This window comes from Medicago truncatula, chromosome 1 (assembly GCF_003473485.1).
Source record: "Medicago truncatula cultivar Jemalong A17 chromosome 1, MtrunA17r5.0-ANR, whole genome shotgun sequence".
NCBI classification, from domain to species: domain Eukaryota; kingdom Viridiplantae; phylum Streptophyta; class Magnoliopsida; order Fabales; family Fabaceae; genus Medicago; species Medicago truncatula.
The window spans coordinates 41,581,403-41,598,756 of record NC_053042.1 but is presented as its reverse complement, the minus strand read 5'-3'; the positions used below and the strand labels follow the sequence as shown (position 1 = coordinate 41,598,756).

Here is a 17,354-nt window from a genome sequence, read left to right as displayed (position 1 = left end):
TTCCATTTTAATTTTGCCCAAAACCTCTTCTATTTGCACGCGTTATATTCCAAGGAGGATACTTTTATCTTGGTTAGAGCGTTTATTAAATGGTCTATTTGCTTGATATACAATATGAAAACTATCTTGTATAAAAAGAGAGATGATATTTGTACAATCATTTTGATACAACTTTCTCTTTCATACTTACATTATGTTTTTATTCTCTCTCTTCCTTTTTCCCTCTCTATTGTTTTTAACCAATGAGAAGAGAGAACAACAAAGTTGTCTCAAAAATTGTATCAAAATGGTTGTCAAAATATCACTACTCTATAAAAAATAATCAATCCCAAAAAAACTCTTTAGCATTTAGATTTGAACAAAGACACATTCGTATAGGATTTTTTTTTTTCTTTTCTAAAAAGGCCGTATAATAGGAATTTTTATTAGTGTTTTTCTCATAAACAATTGAAGAGTTTCATTATCATTGTTTTGGGGATGGTGGGTGGTGGTTTGTCGTGAAATGAGTTTCTTGTGGAATACAGTAGACATTTTTTTTTTGCTCTTCCTCACATACTTGATAATGCTAGAAGCAAATATGGACTAATGAATAACAAGAATAAACGATTTGAAAAAGGCAAAACCTAATTTTTCTCTAGGATTTTGATTTAATATAATGCATTGTGTATTTGTTAGGATAAAAAGGGTTAAACTCTTACAAACTACGAACGAAAATTCTAATAATGTTTGAGAGAAGTATTTATATTTAGTATTTTATAATGAATCGAATATGATTACTTATGAAGAGGAAACCTATGTATTGCATAATGAAGTGATTAGTGATGATACAACTTAGTTATATAAGTAACTTGCTGAACAAGTTAGTGACTGTGTTAGTATACAGTTAGTATATGTTAGTTGCAGTAGATCTTTTGTTTCATATATAAGTTGTAATCCTACTTCATTTTCAGTTAATGAGAATTATTCATTCACTTTTGTTTCTTTCATAATATGGTATCAGTGACTCTCTCATTGAGGAGTTTGTTACGATCCGGTTGTAACCGTTTTTCCGCCATTGTTGCTTCTTCTTCAAGCTTCGTTTTGAAGCTTTCTTCTCTCTTTTTCTTGTTGAAGATTCATCATCTTCATATTCTTTCTTGTTCTTGCTCCGAATTGCGATATCTTTTTCGTTCAATTCGTTTGCAATTTTCTTCCTCTTCTCTTGTTCCTATACTCTGTTTTCATGGCGCGTGGAAATTCTGCACCTTCTAACTCTGATTCTGATTCTCCTTACTATATTCATCCTAGTGATGGACCTAGTTCTTTGATTATCACTCCCAAACTCAATGGTTCGAATTATCTTGCATGGCATCGTTCTATGCAACGAGCTTTGGGCGCGAAGAACAAGCTTGTGTTCCTTGATGGTTCAATTTCAGTTCCTGACATTGATGATCTTAATCGTCAAGCTTGGGAACGTTGTAATCACCTAATTCATTCTTGGATTGTTATCTCTGTTACTGAATCCATTGCTCAAACTATTGTTTTCCATGACACTGCTTTGTCTGCTTGGGATGATTTGAAGGAACGTTTCTCAAAAGTTGATCGTGTTCGTGTTCTTTCTCTCAGATCCACCATCAACAATCTCAAACAAGGTACTAAGTCTGTACTTGATTACTTCATCGAGCTTCGTACTCTATGGGATGAATTGAATTCACATAGACCTATTCCCAATTGCACTTGCATTCATCCCTGTCGATGTGAATCTATACGCCTTGCTAAGTATTATAGAACTGAAGACCAGATTCTTCAGTTTCTCACTGGTTTGAATGATACTTTTTCTGTTGTGAAAACTCAAATCCTTCTTATGGATCCTTTACCTCCTATCAATAAGGTGTACTCTTTGGTTGTTCAAGAAGAAAGCCAGAATATTGTGTTTTCCACACCTTCTATTAGTGATGATTCTAGCATTTCTATTAATGCCTCTGATGCAAGGAAGTTTTATCCTCGTGGTAAAGGTACTTCTAGTACTTCAGCTAACAAAGGAAAATATAGGTTTTGTACCTTTTGTAACAGATATAACCACACTATAGAATTTTGTTATCTAAAACATGGTCACCCCAACTTCAATAAGGGTAATTCTTCTGCCAACAATGTTGTTTCTGAGGCTTCTGATACAAATAACTCTATTGGTACCAATGATGTGGTAGCACCAGATTCCAAATTCAGTTTAACTCAGGAGAAGTATGATCATCTTGTGGCTTTGCTTCAACAGGCTAACTTGCTTTCCTCAGTTTCCCCACCAACTGGTCCTGTTTCTAATCATGTTCATACTTCAACTATTTCTTCTGTGCCTGATACTCAACAAACAGGTATATCCAGTGTTGTTTCTTGTGCTATTGATTCTGCTTCTCATCATTGGATTCTAGATTCAGGTGCCAATAATCATATATGTTCTTCATCTCTTTGTTTTACCTCCTTTTACAAAATCAAACCTACAGATGTCAATTTACCTAATAAAACTACTGTTTTAGTTCAGTATGCTGGTAATGTTTCTTTTTCATCATCCTTATATCTTACCAATGTTTTGTATTGTCCAACTTTCAATCTTAATCTCATCTCTGTATCCAAAATGTGTAAATCTTTATCTTGTTTTGTCAATTTTTCAACTGATAGTTGTATTATTCAGGAATTGAGTACCAAGAGAATGATTGGTTTGGGTGAAAATATACATGGCTTATACAGATTGGTGGTGTCTGCTGATTCATTCCAGTCTCCTTCTCATGGTTTCAATAAAAATTTGTTTGTTTCCTGTAATAATGTTTCTCAGTCACATTTCAATGTAATTCCTAATTCTGCTTTATGGCATTATAGAATGGGACATCTTTCTCATCAAAGATTATCTCATATGCAATCCTTGTATCCTTCTATTTCTTGCAATAATAAAGATGTTTGTGACATATGCCACTTTGCTAAACAAAAGAAACTTCCCTTTACTTCCAGTCTTTCCATTTCTTCTGCTAAATTTGACTTACTTCATTTTGACATTTTGGGTCCTTTAGCTTGTCCTTCTGTTCACAATCATAAATACTTTCTCACTATTGTAGATGATTTCAGTAGATTTGTATGGATCATACTCCTTAAAAATAAATCTGAAGTCTCTATGCATGTTAAAAATTTCATAAATATGATTCATACTCAATATAATATCACCCCCAAAATTGTTAGATCAGACAATGGTCCTGAATTTCTTCTTACTGATTTTTATGCTTCTAAAGGCATTATTCATCATAGATCTTGTGTTGAAACACCTCAACAAAATGCCAGAGTTGAAAGAAAACACCAACATATCCTTAATGTGGCAAGAGCTTTATTGTTTCAATCTAAACTTCCAAAACAATTTTGGTGTTATGCTGTCAGTCATGCTGTTTTCCTTATTAACAGAGTTTCTACTCCTTTACTTGGTCACAAAACACCTTATCAACTCCTGTATGATTCTTTACCTGATCTTAAACTCTTTAAAGTTTTTGGTTCACTTTGCTATGCCTCTACTATATTGTCTCACAGATCTAAACTTGACCCTAGAGCCAGAAAATGTTGTTTCTTAGGCTACAAATCAGGTTTCAAGGGTTTTGTTCTTTTTGATTTACATTCTAGAGAAATCTTTATCTCTAGAAATGTAATTTTTCATGATCATATTCTTCCTTATCCTCCTTCATCTGAAAAGAATTTGGAATATTTTCCTTTTTCTTCACTCCAACCTTCTGATTCCACTTCTATTTCCACCAAAACTCCTTCTCCTCCTATTGAACCTCCTTGTTCTTCTTCACCTCCACAAATAATTTCTTCCAGAATTAAGCAGTCACCACCACATTTCAAAGATTACATCTGTCAATCATCTTCATCCTCCTCTTCTAATAATAATACACATGCCGTTTCTTACCCTATTTCACATTACTTGTCTTATAATAAATTGTCTAATGATCACCTTCATTTTGCTTTGTCTCTCACCACTCACACTGAGCCTAAATCCTATACTGAGGCCAGTAAGTTTGACTGTTGGAACAAGGCCATGAAGACTGAACTTGCTGCTCTTGAACAAACTGGTACTTGGAAATTGGTTGATTTACCTCCTAACATCAAACCAATAGGCTGCAGATGGGTTTATAAGATCAAACATCATGCAGATGGATCCATAGAAAGATTCAAAGCATGTTTAGTTGCTAAGGGATACAATCAAATTGAGGGTTTAGACTACTTTGATACATACTCACCTGTAGCAAAGCTTACAACTGTCAGACTCATTATAGCATTAGCATCTATTCATCATTGGTTTATTCACCAACTTGATGTCAATAATGCTTTTCTTCATGGGGAGTTACAAGAAAATGTGTACATGCAACTCCCACCAGGTGTCAAATCCTCTAAACCAAATCAGGTATGCAAACTGATTAAATCCCTCTATGGATTAAAGCAAGCAAGCATGAAGTGGTATGAAAAATTGACATCTTTACTTGTGGCTCAAGGTTTCAAGCAAGCTAATTCAGATCATTCCTTATTCACCAAATCTTCATCCTCAACATTCACTATTCTTCTTGTATATGTGGATGATATCATTCTTGCAGGGAATTCACTTTCTGAATTTCAAAACATTAAAGACATACTTCACCAATCTTTCAAAATCAAAGATCTTGGCCAATTAAAATATTTCCTTGGTTTAGAGGTTGCTCATTCTAAACAAGGAATCTCATTGTGTCAAAGAAAGTATTGTCTGGATTTGCTTGCTGATTCAGGTCTTGTCAATTCTAAACCAGTATCCACTCCTTCAGATCCTTCTATCAAACTGCATAATGATTCCAGTCCTCCTTATGAAGATATTTCTTCTTATAGGAGATTGATTGGTAGACTATTGTATCTGAACACAACAAGACCTGATATTACCTTTATAATACAACAATTGAGTCAATTTCTCACCAAGCCAACACAAATACATTACACTGCTGCTATGAGAGTGCTCAGGTACCTCAAAAGTTGTCCAGGCAAAGGATTACTCTTTCCCAGAGATTCCACTATTCAACTTCTGGGTTTCTCAGATGCTGATTGGGCTGGATGTTTGGACTCTAGAAGATCAATCTCAGGACAATGCTTCTTTTTTGGAAAATCACTCATCTCTTGGCGCACTAAGAAACAGTTAACTGTATCAAGATCCTCTTCTGAGGCTGAGTATAGAGCTCTTGCAGCAGCTACTTGTGAACTGCAGTGGCTTCTTTATCTTCTTCAAGATCTGCAACTTACTTACACTAAGCCACCTGTCATCTATTGTGATAATCAAAGTGCTCTTTATATTGCAGCCAATCCTGTTTTTCATGAGAGAACCAAACATCTTGAAATAGACTGTCATCTGGTTAGAGAGAAACTTCAAGCTGGTGTGATGAAACTACTTCCTATCACTTCTCAGAATCAAATTGCAGATTTTTTCACTAAATCTCTCTTACCTCAGCCTTTTCATACTCTATTATCCAAGTTGGGATTGGTAGATATTTACCAACCTCCATCTTGTGGGAGGCTATTGCATAATGAAGTGATTAGTGATGATACAACTTAGTTATATAAGTAACTTGCTGAACAAGTTAGTGACTGTGTTAGTATACAGTTAGTATATGTTAGTTGCAGTAGATCTTTTGTTTCATATATAAGTTGTAATCCTACTTCATTTTCAGTTAATGAGAATTATTCATTCACTTTTGTTTCTTTCATAATACTATGAGAAAAACAAAAGGTTCAAATACTTTTATATATATATATATATATTAGCATAAACGTACAACAATTTATAAACTTGAAATTTTGGACCAAGAACTTAAAAGAAGAAAAAAATGATCCACTCAAACTTTGATATTCTTTTACCATATAATTTTGTTTATACCTAAAAATAAATGACATGTGAGCTGAAATTGGCAAACATACAATTTAGGGTCATATAAGTTTCCCTCAACTGATGGCGGGTTATACGGCTGTAAATACAATCGAATGTGATTTAGTAGAATCTTTCTCAAGTCTACCGAAGTACATGAAGGTCACAAAGATATCAAACTTGGTCAAAACTCAGTAAAATTGGACAATTGGAAATTTAACTCGTGCTTTATGTTTACAGTGACACTGAACGAAGAAGGCTTTAATCGCAAAGCCATAAATTTTATGGGAAAGTCGTGCACGTGTAAATAACATCAACGAAAACATGCCTCGAAGTGGAAGACTAAGGCCAAACGTAGGGCACTGCATACCCCTCTCAGATGGAGAAACTCACATTATTCGTGTAAATAACCGAGCAAGGCTAGTTTTTGTTGGCCACATCGTTTTGTAGGGCACTACATACCCCTCACAGATGGGAAAACTCACATTATCCGTGTAAATAACCGAGCAAGGCTGGTTTTTGTTGGCCGCATCGTTTTGGCAAATAGTGGTTACCTCTAAATATTAAGCATGTACTCCCTCCGTCCCAAAATGTAAGGAAAAAAACTTATTTTCTCTGTCCCAAACTGTAAGCAAAAAAGATAAACTTGTATCCTATTTAATCTTTTTTTTTTTTTATAAAAAAACTATCTTTTTCATGAAAAGCTTTTGTTTATTCACATGAAATTAAATGCAAATTACATTCAATTTTCTCTCTTTTCCATTTTCTCCATAATCAATAGCCAATAAAAATTGTTTTTACTTCTTCCCATGAAACTTATTCCAAAGAAAATACAAAAAACTATACTTCAGATTCTTATGTTTTACTCTCTCCGTTCCTTTTTAACTGTCACTTTTAAAGAAAAAATTTGTTCCTATTTAACTGTCACTGTCAAAGTTCAATGCAAAATTAAATATTGTTTTACCAACATTACCCTTATATATTTATTGCGGAGAGAGAAACATATGAAATGAAATATTAAATTAATAAGGCTATTATAGTAAAATCAAAAACAATTGTATCAAAAGTAGTATCATTTATTGATTGTCTTGGTTTGCGTAAAATTTGAAAAAGTGATAATTAAAAAGGAACGGAGGTAGTAGTTTTGTTAGTAGGTGTGGTTTGATTTTTTTTTGCTTACAATTTGAGACAAATGAAATATACATTTTTAAAGATACATAACCAATCAAAAAACTATTTTACACATTTTATCGTTTAATACTTCATTTATAATGTGTTGCCACATTAATTAAAGAATATAAATATCGTTTTTATTAATCGTTGTGATAACACATTATTAAATACACCCTCCGGTCACTAATATAAGCAAAAATCCACTTTTTAGATACATTCAATTAATGATGTATGCGGTCTTTATTATATGTCACATACATCATTAATTGAATGTATCTTAAAAGTGAATTTTTGCTTATATTAGTGACCGGAGGGCGTACATGTGTAAAATAATTTTGTGAGCAGCTATACTCCAAACCAACTTCATCTTATAACTTAATTAATGAACTCAAGATTTTGAATGCCTGGACGACCTTTATAGTTAGGTTGCCAAATTTGTCCAAAATGAAATTCCCGCAATTTTAAACCGTCTCCTCGCAAATAAAAAACGGAATTGTAGTGGTTTGGAAACGCCCAAGATAACTCAGAAGACAACCCTGGTTAAGAGTTACCCTACCAACTAAGAACAGATTAATAGCTTTTCAACTTCACAATTTATGCCTCATCATGCCAACGATCGTTAAAAAAGAATGTTTAGAAACTCTCTAATGGATCATGGGGTATAAATATCAAGATCCTTAGTAAATAGGGGGCACTTGAGTTTAGACTAGAAGCAATGAAGCATTGGTCAAAATTATATTTCCATTAAAGTTTTCGTCAAACGACGAAATCAAAAACAGTAAATTAATTATAGATACTTTTGAAAGAGACTCGTGTTAATTTTTGTAAACGAAGTTTTTTTTTTTACTAAACTTATGTTTGGTTTCACTTTTAAAAGAGTCAAACGGAATATGTTTTTTTTTATGGTGGTGATTGGGGTATGAACCTCATACCTTGCATATATTATACATCTACTAACTGAACTAAGCTCACAAAGACAACAAAAATATGTTTAGTTGGTCTTGAGTATAATTGATTTTGTTTTCAGATTTGATTTCATTTGAAACTTTTGATTATATACATCGTATATATAAATTGCTTTTGCATTTTTCACATTTTTTACGAAAAATTGTTAGTGCAATTAATTTGTCCATTTTGTGTTTTAATATTATCAAAATGTTATTGCAATTAAATTTGTTTTTTCATATTTTAAGACAAGTTTTTTTTTTTTTTTTGTCAGGTAGCCTAGTGGTTAGAATTCACCTTATAAGGTGAATAAGTGGGGTGTCCGGGGTTCGAACCCCGTCCACTGCATATAATAATGCATTGTCCTACCAACTGAGCTATGTTCACTGGATATATTTCAAGACAAGTTAGTAGTATTAATTAAAGATATATTTAGAAAAAATAATAATAAAGATGGAGGGAGTAATTGATTTTACCATTTAAATTTATTATTCAACTCATTTATACATAAATGTATTCAAACATGAATTATGGTAATTTCAACTCACTTTAAACTATAATTAATTCACTCAAAATTAAATTTTGTCAACACATAACCAAACATACCTTAAGTGTAACTTACATTTAGAAACATAACTACTACTCCCTATCTAATTTAGTAAAGTGTAGATAATATTCATTAACATTGTCATATATTGTCATTTTTTTAATGTAAATCAAATATTTTCTGAGCGTAATTGTGGAGATTAATCCCTTAAGTTTATAAGATCTAAATAAGTGGTAAACTCTTTCCGAAAATTATAACGTTGTTAAATGTTTAAAATTAAATCCGAACTTACAGCCTTAGTTACGTTAGAAACTCAAGTCATCTTATTTAAGCATTGTTGTGTCACATAATGTGGTAAATGGAGGCGCCAAAAACAAAATATAATCCATGTTATGTTCCTTCTAGTTAGTTTTGTGGTGAATTAAATAATGAATTGTTTACTAACTGATATACACACACTGGTCACTAGAATTTCATTGAACATTGAAGTTTGAACGGTCAAAAGTTTAGGTAACCAAGCCAGACTTCATTCACGTTCACACTATACATACATTTATTTTTCTATTCTTTTTTATTCACCTGACAAATAAAAAATAAAAATAATAATAATAATTGGAGTGGGTGTTTGTGTTTCTTCCTTGACTGTCACCAGCGCATTATAGCAGACCACACAAAAAAGCAGAGAACTGTCCCTCACATCACACAACACAACATTCACATCAACACATGCTTTGCTTTCGTTTCGTTGGTATGTATGTACTTTTGTTTTTGTTTATGTCTTCGATCTAATTTCCAACTCCTTCTTTCTCCATCCCAAATTGTATATTTTCTTCATTCAATTTTTTCTTGATTATTTTTATTTATGCTTTTTTTCTTCCTTAATTTTGTTTTTTCAATTTTCTCTCTGATGTAGCTCATGTTCGTTTGTCTTTCATAGCTGTCTGTCTCTCTGTGTTCGTTAATTTTGTTTTGTTAATTTAGATCCCGTTCAATTACAACGATCTTCAGTTTAGGGTTTGTGATGTTTTCATGGGATTGATTGATCTTTGGTCGCAAGATGGTTTATTTAATAATTGGGCTAGTTTGATTTCAACTTTTATGGCTTTTAATTCATGTGGGTCTATTTGGTTTTTGATAAAAATTCAATTTTTATAATAAAGGAATGTTTTTTGAGTGTGATGGCATTTTTCATTCTGGCAGGTGGATGAGTTATTAAAATTGAAAGGGTTTCAGTGGCGATGGCGTCGGTTGGTGTTGCACCAACTTCAGGTTTTAAAGAATCCCTTGGTGATGGTGAAATTGGTGTTGATGATATATTGCCAGAGGAAATGAGTGATATGAAAATTAGGGATGATAGAGTAAGATGCTCACTCTGTTAATTCATCACACTTAATTTTATTTTTGTATGTTTTTGGTTGATTTTGAATTTCAGGACAATTTGCTTACATCTTTCATCTCTTGTAGGAAATGGAAGCCACCGTTGTTGACGGCAATGGAACGGAGACAGGACATATCATTGTCACTACCATTGGTGGTAGAAATGGTCAGCCAAAGCAGGTATACCTTCTCACTATGTTTGTGCGCTTTGAAATCATTCAACTCTTGCACCTTCTTACCAGCTTGCTATTACAGTTGTGTGCAAATGTCCCTACAAAATAGTTGTTACGGTCTTGAATTAGGATTAGTTGCATTTGTCCTTGAAGTTGAAGCATTAAAAAATGAAAAAAATCTTCAGGGTTTCGGAATTATGCCTGTTCAAAGCGTGCTAACTAGAATCTGTTTACAGTGACTGGCATATGACTGGTTATCTAGTCCAACATGTTTGTTTTTTATGTCTCATGATTACCAAGTATCTTACTAATTGTTAATAAGTGATGAACTGATAATGCTCTATGAGATCATATGGTGTGGTTTATCATATTCTACATTTTCTTTCTCATTTTTTTAATATTTTTACATTGGAGGAATTTTTTATCTTATTATTTCAGACTATAAGCTATATGGCAGAGCGTGTTGTAGGACATGGATCATTTGGAGTTGTCTTCCAGGTAACAATAGTCAATATGTATCTCGTCGACTAGATGACTTGCGTTACTTTATCCTCTTCAACATAGTAGCATACAATGACCTTAGTTCTGATATCATTTATGATTGTAGGCTAAGTGCCTGGAAACCGGTGAAACCGTGGCTATCAAAAAGGTTCTTCAAGACAAGAGGTATAAGAACCGGGAATTGCAAACAATGCGACTGCTTGATCACCCAAATGTCGTCTCTTTAAAGCATTGTTTCTTTTCAACCACGGAAAAGGATGAACTATACCTGAATTTGGTACTTGAGTATGTTCCTGAAACAGTTCATCGTGTGATTAAGCATTACAGCAAGTTGAACCAAAGGATGCCAATGATTTATGTGAAGCTCTATACATACCAGGTATGCCAGTCACGGTCACCCATCCTTATCAGCTTTTACCATGTTATGGTTGCAATCATTTTGTTGGTATGTCGCAGATCTTTAGAGCATTATCTTATATTCATCGTTGCATTGGAGTCTGTCATCGGGATATCAAGCCTCAAAATCTATTGGTATGACCTTTATTTTATTGTGCATGTACCCTACTTCAATTTATTTTGTTAAGACTACTGGGTGGAAAATACTAACTGAACGCTTTTCAATGCAGGTCAATCCACACACCCACCAGGTTAAATTATGTGACTTCGGAAGTGCGAAAGTCTTGGTATGTTACATGCTTGCTGCATGACTGCTTCATCCTTCATTAGTTTCTCTTCAACCTTCTGTTGTCTTTAGTTAGATGGTAGTTTATTTTTTTGAGCTTATTTTGACTTTTGACAGGTTAAAGGCGAACCAAATATATCGTATATATGTTCTAGATACTACAGAGCACCCGAGCTTATTTTTGGAGCAACTGAATATACTACAGCTATTGATGTATGGTCTGTTGGTTGTGTTTTGGCTGAGCTGCTGCTTGGACAGGTTTGGTGCCATTGATTTGATCTCTTATAACTTTGTAATTTAGTGTATTTAATTGAAATATTTATTTGCTTTACCCAGCCATTGTTCCCTGGTGAGAGTGGAGTTGATCAGCTTGTTGAGATCATCAAGGTATTTTTTTTTTACTTTCTAACTTCTCATTATTGCTGTAAATATTTTATTATTTGCATTGGATCACTTTTTTTAGCTCGATATACTTGGGTAATAATTCAAGTTGCAACATTATTGAATGCATGTTGAATGGTGGATACTGTCTCTGCTTTACCCTTTTAAAAATTAATTGGCTTGATTGTTGAGTTGATCGGCTGGATATGTGGCCTTGCTTTTTAACACAATGCTGGTATCTTACATGTAAATGACCCTTTTATTGTTTTTCTGATAGGTTCTGGGAACTCCGACAAGAGAAGAAATTAAATGCATGAATCCTAATTATACCGAATTTAAATTCCCTCAAATCAAAGCACATCCATGGCACAAGGTAATAAAATGAATCTTATAGCATTTCATGCTTTATTCTTAAGCTCATCTTACTAATGTACTTGAAACTCCTTATTAACCATACTACACTGTTACTAGATCTTCCATAAGCGCATGCCTGCAGAAGCTGTTGATTTGGTATCAAGATTATTACAATACTCCCCAAACCTGCGGTGCCAAGCTGTGAGTATACTATTTCTTGTAGACCTTTCAAACCCGCCTTTTCTAAACAATTAAAACTGTGCTTCCCTCAGTCATGTAATGGTTCTATTCGGCAGCTTTATGGTTTCTAATCTAGCTAGTCAATGGCTGTTTATCATCCTCTGATGGTGTATATATAATACAATTTTTGTATTGTTGCTTACGTGCTGCAGTTAGATTGCTTGACCCATCCTTTCTTCGACGAGCTTCGTGACCCGAATGCTCGCTTGCCAACTGGCCGTTTCCTCCCACCACTATTTAACTTCAAACCTCACGGTATGTTGATTTTTGAATAGGCTGTTGTGTTTGTGCTTTGGTGATTGTATATTTTCATCAATAGTTCTGGGCTTGTAACTGAATTTGTGTTATTGGTGCCTGTGTACCAGAGCTGAAAGGAGTTCCAGTCGAGACCTTGATGAAATTGGTTCCAGAGCATGCGAGGAAGCAATGCCCGTTTCTTGGCTTGTAATATGTCGTAAAATGTAACAAAACTCAAGTGTTGTTTCCATATGAACGCTAGACGTTCATTCTATTTGATGATATGATATTTATTAGTATCTTTGTTGTATTCGGTTGCCTGTGATAGAAAATTTAGAGATATATGCTACCCAATATTACCCAACCCTTATATGGGTATTCAGAATACCCTTTTCCTGTATCACAGCAGATTGTAACATGCAATAGAAGACAAGTGTCTACAATTATCTAAATGTTGTATCAATATTTGTATTTGTATTTGTATTTGTGGAGATAATGACGGATTATTGCGTAATCTAGTTTTGCCTCCTTTGTGTTGGTAGTTTATGTAGTTAGTTTCAACATACAACCGGGTCTCGTTGCTTGTAATTGCTCTATTATGTAATATTAAACTCCACTGGCAGATCTTACCTTGACTTGTGTCTGCTGTACCAATTACACTTGCAATTCCAATCAGTTCTAGGTGCTTGCCATTTCTACCAAAAGAAAATAGGACAGGAAATAAAGGACATTGCTTGAGGACTCGGTAATCATTCAAAGAGCACAATTCAGTTTCTTGCCTTTGGCTGTTTAGGTGCTCATTCCTGTGCTCTTTTGGTCAAGGGAATAATGGCTCCTCTGGTCAAGGCTACTCTGGGAAAATTTGTTGGAAATTACACTTGTTGTGAATGGAAAACCAGCTGTGGATGAAAGTATGGTCTTCTTCTGGTTATCAGTCTAAAGATTTTTTGTGATTTCTGTTTAGTTTCTTCTAAACTGCTCTTCTAATCTGCTATGAAGAAGACAGAGTAGTTAATACATGTGTTCTCCTGTAATTTTTTTTTATTTCTTTTTTCTCATGGATATTTCTTGTTTATTTTGGTTTTCTTTAGTGTTGGTTTGGTTCTTTGGAAGAGCCAAAATTAATTTTGGAAGTGTAGAGTTGATTTTGAAATGTTTGGTTGTTTTAAAGTAAAATTGATTTGATTGTAAGTTGAACTTGGAATTTAAATATTTTGGTTTTAGAATTGATTAATTCCTACTAATAATCAACGGTTAAGACTAAGACCATAATTTTTGGTCTCGGTTTCCACTGGTTGGATTTTTGGTGTACAGCAAATGTAAACGAGTATTGGTTGACTGCGATTCTAGTTATTCAAGATAATTTTCATCAGTTGAGTACTTTTAAGTATCTTTACCAATTTAGTTCATAAATTATATAAAGATAGTTAGTCTCTAAAATATATAAAATCCATCGTTTTAGTCTTCATAATATATCAGAATCTGTCATGTTAGTCTATAGCATTTTAACAGCAGAGTATAATGACAATTTAATATATTTTATAGTCTACTATTTTATACACTCTTTGGTCACTATTATAAGCAAAAATTGATGTATATGATCTTTATTATAGACCATCAATGAATATAAAAATATCAATTTTTGCGGATGTATATTTTAGAAACTAAATTGATTGTTTATTCAAAAATCAATTTAGAGAATTTAATGTTAAAAAGTTTTAGACTTGACCAGCATTGAATCATAATATTTTATATACGACGCGACGACGCCGTACCAATTCCTTTCAATCTACGCTGGAGTTGAGGGGAAAATGGCAATGAAAAAGTACTACTGTGAGTATTGCGATAAGCAATTTCAAGATACACACTTAGACCGGAAACGCCACTCTGCCGGTATTCAACACAAACAAGCCAAATCTCGTTGGTACGATTCCTTCAAACCCGAACACCATAACCCTATTCCACCCTTCTGCTTCCACTTCGTCAACACGGTACTATCAATTTAAATTCGCATCCACATTAATTATCATTTCTTACTGCTATTAACTCTGTCTCTCTATATATATATTTAGGGATTTTGTCGTTACGGCGATTCTTGCAAATATTTTCATCCCAATACACAACAACAACAACCAATAACAACAACACCAGGTCAGCTACCCCAATATTTCTTTCTTTCTTTCTTTCTTTATGTTGTTGAATTCATGATTAATTAATGTTATGTACTATACATGTACGTAGGGAATATAGTAGGAGATACCATGGGTGTCTCATTCGGCAATTTACCTCCGTCACTGCAGCCTCCTCCTGAAGTTGGATACTCCAACCTCCCCTTTCTCGACTGGGGATAGATAGATTTGTGCGTTACCTTTGGGCCTCCCATTATTTTATTGCTATAAATACTTCTGATTTTCAGTTTCTTTACCGGTTATTACAACTCTACTAATATTGTTAAATGTTACCTTGTTATGATGTTTCCATCTCTCCTCTATACACATATAACTACTGTTTGTGTTCATGAGTTTTCCTCCACTAATCTAAGTGTCAATCAATAGATTTGTTCACTATGGGTGCGTTTCTTTCAAGTTATATTCATAGCTTCCTGAAATATACATATCTATGTTTGTTACAAGTTTTCTAAATTTTATTTCTCTATATAAAATGTTCAATACAAATATTTTCCCAAAGAAAAAAGGGTGAGAGTAAAGTTTCCATGAGATGGGAATAAATATGTGTAATTACCTATTAATCTTCCTATTTTTAAGGTTCATGGGAAGATTATAATGTTAACCAAGGAATGTTATTCCTAGGAATAAATTTAGTGAACTTGAAACAAACACACCCTATGTTATTTGTGCTACACGATGTGACTTTTCATTGTTGTAGAGTTTGATGCTTCAAAGTTCAAACACTTTTTTGCTCATCGAGGCTGCTTTGTTTACTTTAGTAAAGTTGAGAATTAGATATCGACCTGATGAATGTTTTGGTGGTAATGATGGTGGTATGGTATGTAACAGAGCGTGGACATGGAGAGTCATGTTACAACCAGTGTAGGATTTGTGTATTTTATATCGGCTACAAATTTGTTACGGGCTTCGTCCTTTGGGGGAATGAGATTTGCATTTCTTTGTAGTGTTTCTTAAACATGGAGGGGAGTTGGTTTTGATGGTTTGTGTGTGATCTTATTGAAATATATAGATACTGGTTTGTTGATGTAAAAAGGAAAAAGAGGTTATAAGGAATGACAAATGGATAATAGTGGTGTTGCACTGTTGCTTTCTGAAGGCTATTTAGAGTTTTGGTGTATTGTCGTATTGTGTTGATACGGTTTTCTTGCAGCTCCTAATTAGCTAGTTTTTAGGTGTCAGTGTTTCTAGTACTAGGAAAATCTTAATACTAAGACACCTGAATGATGAAGTCTTTATATGAAGGACACAATTTTCTGCTGTCAAGGTGATTTCGAAATAAACAAGTCAGCCAAAGTTGATTTACTTGGGTAACAAGTGTAATCTTGTAAGTAAGTTGTCTATTTAGATACTCTAGTTAACATCCTAGGTGGCAGTAGAGTGTTTTATGGTTTAAGTATCATGTGGTTTATACCTTTGTATATCCCATTGAGTTTCAGTAAGGCAGCAAATATGACAGGAGTATGAGACCGCAGTTTAGCAGAAAAACAGACAACTAACACCAACATAATTTTGGATAGAGTAATTCAATTCTTTGGAAATCAAATGTTCGGAAATTTAATCGCATGAATTTTGTTGGCGTTCTTTTTTAACAGCGACTTTGGTTCAAAATAACCAAAGATAAAGGATTCGGCCAGTTAGTGTTTGGTTGAGAGAATTAGAGAAAGGTGGTATGTGTGAGAAGCTATTTCAACACAAAAAAGAGAGGAGAAAAGTACATGATTGCGACGTCATTGGATATTGTGTGTAAGAAAATTGGATTCAATGATTAGATTAAGTGAAGAATATATTCAATGATTTGAAAATATTTTGAAATAAAATTCTGGAATTTTTTTTTCAAAAAAAAATTCTAACATTCAATAAATGAATTATAGAATTTAAAAAAAAAATTATCTGAATTTTTTTTGATTTTTTTAATTTCTGAAAATTAATTTTCAGAATTTTTAAAAATTATTGGAAAATAGTGTGAAGAAAAATCTAGTGTTGAGAGAGTATGTTAAGAATATGTTCTTCACTTAATCTAATGATTGAATCCAACTTTTCCAACTTTTCCACCATGGAAAAGGATTAACCTTTCCCATGTAAAATACCACCTAGTTATCAATTTTCCCATAGGACTGTAGGAGGTGTTTCAATTCCTTTGAACACGCAGTTACACTTGATAATGTGGTCACGTGTTGTCTAATATTTGAAAAGGACGGGTGATTGTACCCTCTTAGCACTTTTTTTTTTTTTTTTTGAATAAACCCTCTTAGCACATTTTGGACTGTTATAAATATACTATAATCATTGATTTTCCTTACTTTAGATGATCCCTCGATTTTATTTGACCAAAGAATGGCTCTATCAATCTATTGAGCAATGAACATTAAACCTAAAAAAACACTGTAAATTACTACCAGCTTTTAGTTTTACTGAGACCAACATATCGGTAACAATGCACTCATAAGCAAATTAAAATGAAAAATAAGAGCAGTGTTGAAGAAAAGTAAAATGAACATTTGTTCGCAATGTCACATTGACGTAAGCTGTCAAGTTGCCTGGACTATTTGCTAAAGACTTTCATCTGAAACATATACATAACTTTATTTGAAGCAATGCTAAAATGGATGCCGATTTCAATCATTACGAAGGTGAAAACATAGCCCTCCATCACGATAATTATCAC

At 33.4% G+C, this 17,354-nt stretch overlaps 2 protein-coding genes across 3 annotated transcripts; both read left to right on the top strand.

The window, feature by feature from the left end:
• The first annotated feature begins 9,146 nt into the window (after positions 1-9,146).
• Positions 9,147-13,063, top strand: LOC11406490 (glycogen synthase kinase-3 homolog MsK-1). 2 transcript variants are annotated; one of them, XM_003591190.4, is made up of 13 exons: positions 9,147-9,303; positions 9,756-9,913; positions 10,020-10,112; positions 10,544-10,603; positions 10,713-10,985; positions 11,063-11,137; positions 11,233-11,289; positions 11,406-11,546; positions 11,625-11,675; positions 11,947-12,042; positions 12,141-12,224; positions 12,416-12,518; positions 12,629-13,063. In XM_003591190.4, exons 2-13 carry the CDS (start codon positions 9,794-9,796, stop codon positions 12,709-12,711), a joined length of 1,236 nt encoding a protein of 411 aa, XP_003591238.1. In that variant the 5' UTR covers positions 9,147-9,303; positions 9,756-9,793; the 3' UTR covers positions 12,712-13,063. The 2 variants fall into 2 exon arrangements, with proteins under 2 accessions (XP_003591238.1, XP_039685607.1); XM_039829673.1 differs by lacking the exon at positions 9,147-9,303 and adding an exon at positions 9,354-9,375.
• A 1,120-nt stretch (positions 13,064-14,183) lies between these two features.
• On the top strand, positions 14,184-15,067 carry LOC11407508 (zinc finger CCCH domain-containing protein 3). The gene is made up of 3 exons (XM_003591189.3): positions 14,184-14,491; positions 14,573-14,651; positions 14,742-15,067. Exons 1-3 carry the CDS (start codon positions 14,312-14,314, stop codon positions 14,849-14,851), a joined length of 369 nt encoding a protein of 122 aa, XP_003591237.1. The 5' UTR covers positions 14,184-14,311; the 3' UTR covers positions 14,852-15,067.
• Positions 15,068-17,354: the final 2,287 nt, after the last annotated feature.